The following is a 2209-nucleotide window of genomic DNA, read 5'->3' as shown; positions in this document are numbered from 1 at the left end:
GCTTGGTGGTAATTGTCCATTCAGTGATGCGGATTTTCGGATTCTGATCAAGCAGTAGTCGCACTCATGGTTACTCAAGTGGCGCACCGCTGGACAGACTTGTTCGCCCGCCCGCACAAATTTGCGCAGAAGCTGCTCAAGGCTACGCAGAAGCCTCGCGTGGGTCATGGCTCTGACTTTTCTACCACGATTGGAGCTATCACAGCCCCTCAAGGGATCGAGAAGTTTAGAGAGACATGTCGCTGATGCGTCTCCAAAGGGTGCAACGTCTTATGGAACTAACCCCCCCCCCCCTCAAACAAAAAAAAAAAAAAACCTACTGGTGAGAGAGATTGGGGATCGATGGAACGTGAATGGTTGAAAATGGCACGGAGATGCCTCCAACGAAAAGGGATTTGGTCTGGCTTAAGGCGAAGGATCTTTACATGATTTCAATTGGAGGTAAACAGCAAGTCTTTATTATTCAAACCCTCAAATAAATCGCTTAACGACGTGACAGATATCGTCCAGGGGTGCATTGTCACGGCCTATTTGGTGGGCCCTGGACGAACCTTGGCCAGAGGAGGTCTGACGATGACTCTAGCTACATCCATCGCTATCTGTTCCTTTGTTTGGACCTTGTTTTTCATATTGCTGCTGCTCAAAATCGCAGCATATATCCTTTCTCGTGGGGCGTCTCCGGAATTCTACTTGACAGATTTTCTCCCGAAATCGGTTGGTTTTGTGTTGTTTTGGAATTACTGGTATGCATATGCACTTCTTTTTCCTTTTGAGGTGAATATGGCGAACCTCATTATTCAGTTCCGGGACCCACCAGCGACAAAACAAGGAACCATCGAAGGACGCTACCCGTGGTCGCCAAAACATTCATCGTTCATCTCATCCTGTTCTCTTTACTTCGTATCCTAGCGGTTACTTTACCCTACCCGTCCAACATACCCGAACTCACATCTGGCAGCGCTGCAGCGGGAGCTTCTCCTTTTGTTGTTGGAATCAAGCATGCAGGCATCAAGGTGCTTGACTACATCGTGGATACTGTTATCTTGTGCGCCGCGTATTCTTCTGGTAGCATTTCATGTACTTGGCTTCTGGCCCCATCTATTCTCTGGCCGTGGCAGGATATTCGCCACAAATATCGAATCGCTGCATGTCTCTTACTTCGCTTGACCAGCTGCTCTCCATTACGCTATTGGCGTACCTGAGCGCCAGCTTTAGTGCAGGCATGGTGTTCAATTGGTTTGTTAATATGATCAATATAGCCGCCTATTCCTCTTGGATTTTGTGCCTGCTTTCGTATCGTCGGTTCCACACGTCACTGGTATGTCAGGGCATCGACCGTAAAACAATGCCGTACGTCTCAATTTGCGGTAAACCTGGCGCATACTTCTGCACCGCGTTTTGTACCGTTGTTGGTCTTCTCAATGGATTCTATATTTTCTTCCCCTCTCATTGGAATTCACGACGCCCTCTGTGGGAACTCTGCTGTTTTCGCCTTGTATAATAGGAACAGATTCGCCATCGGCCGGAAGGAGTGTTGGTTTGTTCCTGTAAAGGAGATTGACCTAACTCCTACAAAAACTGCAGAAAGTGAAGGCTCAACAGCAACCACTTGGGATTATTGCGTTACCTTAAACTATCAGAAGTTACTCGCGCAATACTACTCCCGCCGCCAATTATTGTGCCCATCCTCCAGTTCAAGAGCCCCGCGTCGTAATGTCTACATTCGAGGAATATTTCAGAGTGAAGACGTAAGCATTGACTTCTTATTTTCACCTCCCTAGATTCTTTCCCAACTAAGATCCCGCAGAGCTTGTCTGGGAAGGCTTGAGCAGCGTTGGTGGGAGCCCTAGATACCTACCCCCCCTCTTCTTCAAATTTACCCTTTGAACGACAATAAAGTTTTTGCCGTGTTCACGACAGTAACGAATTTTGACAAAGATCTCGCTATTTTTCTGGCTATCTTTTGATAGATATTGCAATTCAAATTCTCTAGACTCCCATTTAGCAGAAGACCGGCAATGTATAGTACATTAATATGAATTAGATGCCTCGTCTTGCTTCGCTCTCCATGCTCACAGCCCGTTCTCCCCAGGTCTTTATATGTTCTCAGAATAACTGGAAACATTTATTTATGCTCTCTAGCCTATGGAACATGATATTTTCAAGGATTGACTCCCACGAGAAGTTGACAGCCTGGTGGGTACGATGG

The 2209-nt window shown here is 46.8% G+C and overlaps 1 protein-coding gene across 1 annotated transcript; it reads left to right on the top strand.

Moving 5' to 3' along the window:
* Positions 1-374: 374 nt before the first annotated feature.
* Positions 375-2026, top strand: HCAG_07465 (predicted protein; the record flags this gene model as incomplete). Its single annotated transcript, XM_001537993.1, has 5 exons — positions 375-441; positions 910-1045; positions 1260-1318; positions 1585-1748; positions 2006-2026. The coding sequence occupies 5 exons, from the start codon at positions 375-377 to the stop codon at positions 2024-2026; spliced, it is 447 nt and encodes a 148-aa protein (XP_001538043.1).
* Between the last annotated feature and the right edge of the window lie 183 nt (positions 2027-2209).

Source organism: Histoplasma capsulatum, genomic scaffold (genome assembly GCF_000149585.1).
Source record: "Histoplasma capsulatum NAm1 scaffold_8 genomic scaffold, whole genome shotgun sequence".
NCBI lineage: Eukaryota > Fungi > Ascomycota > Eurotiomycetes > Onygenales > Ajellomycetaceae > Histoplasma > Histoplasma mississippiense.
The sequence above is the reverse complement of the archived record's forward strand: the minus strand, read 5'-3'. Positions and strand labels throughout refer to the sequence as shown.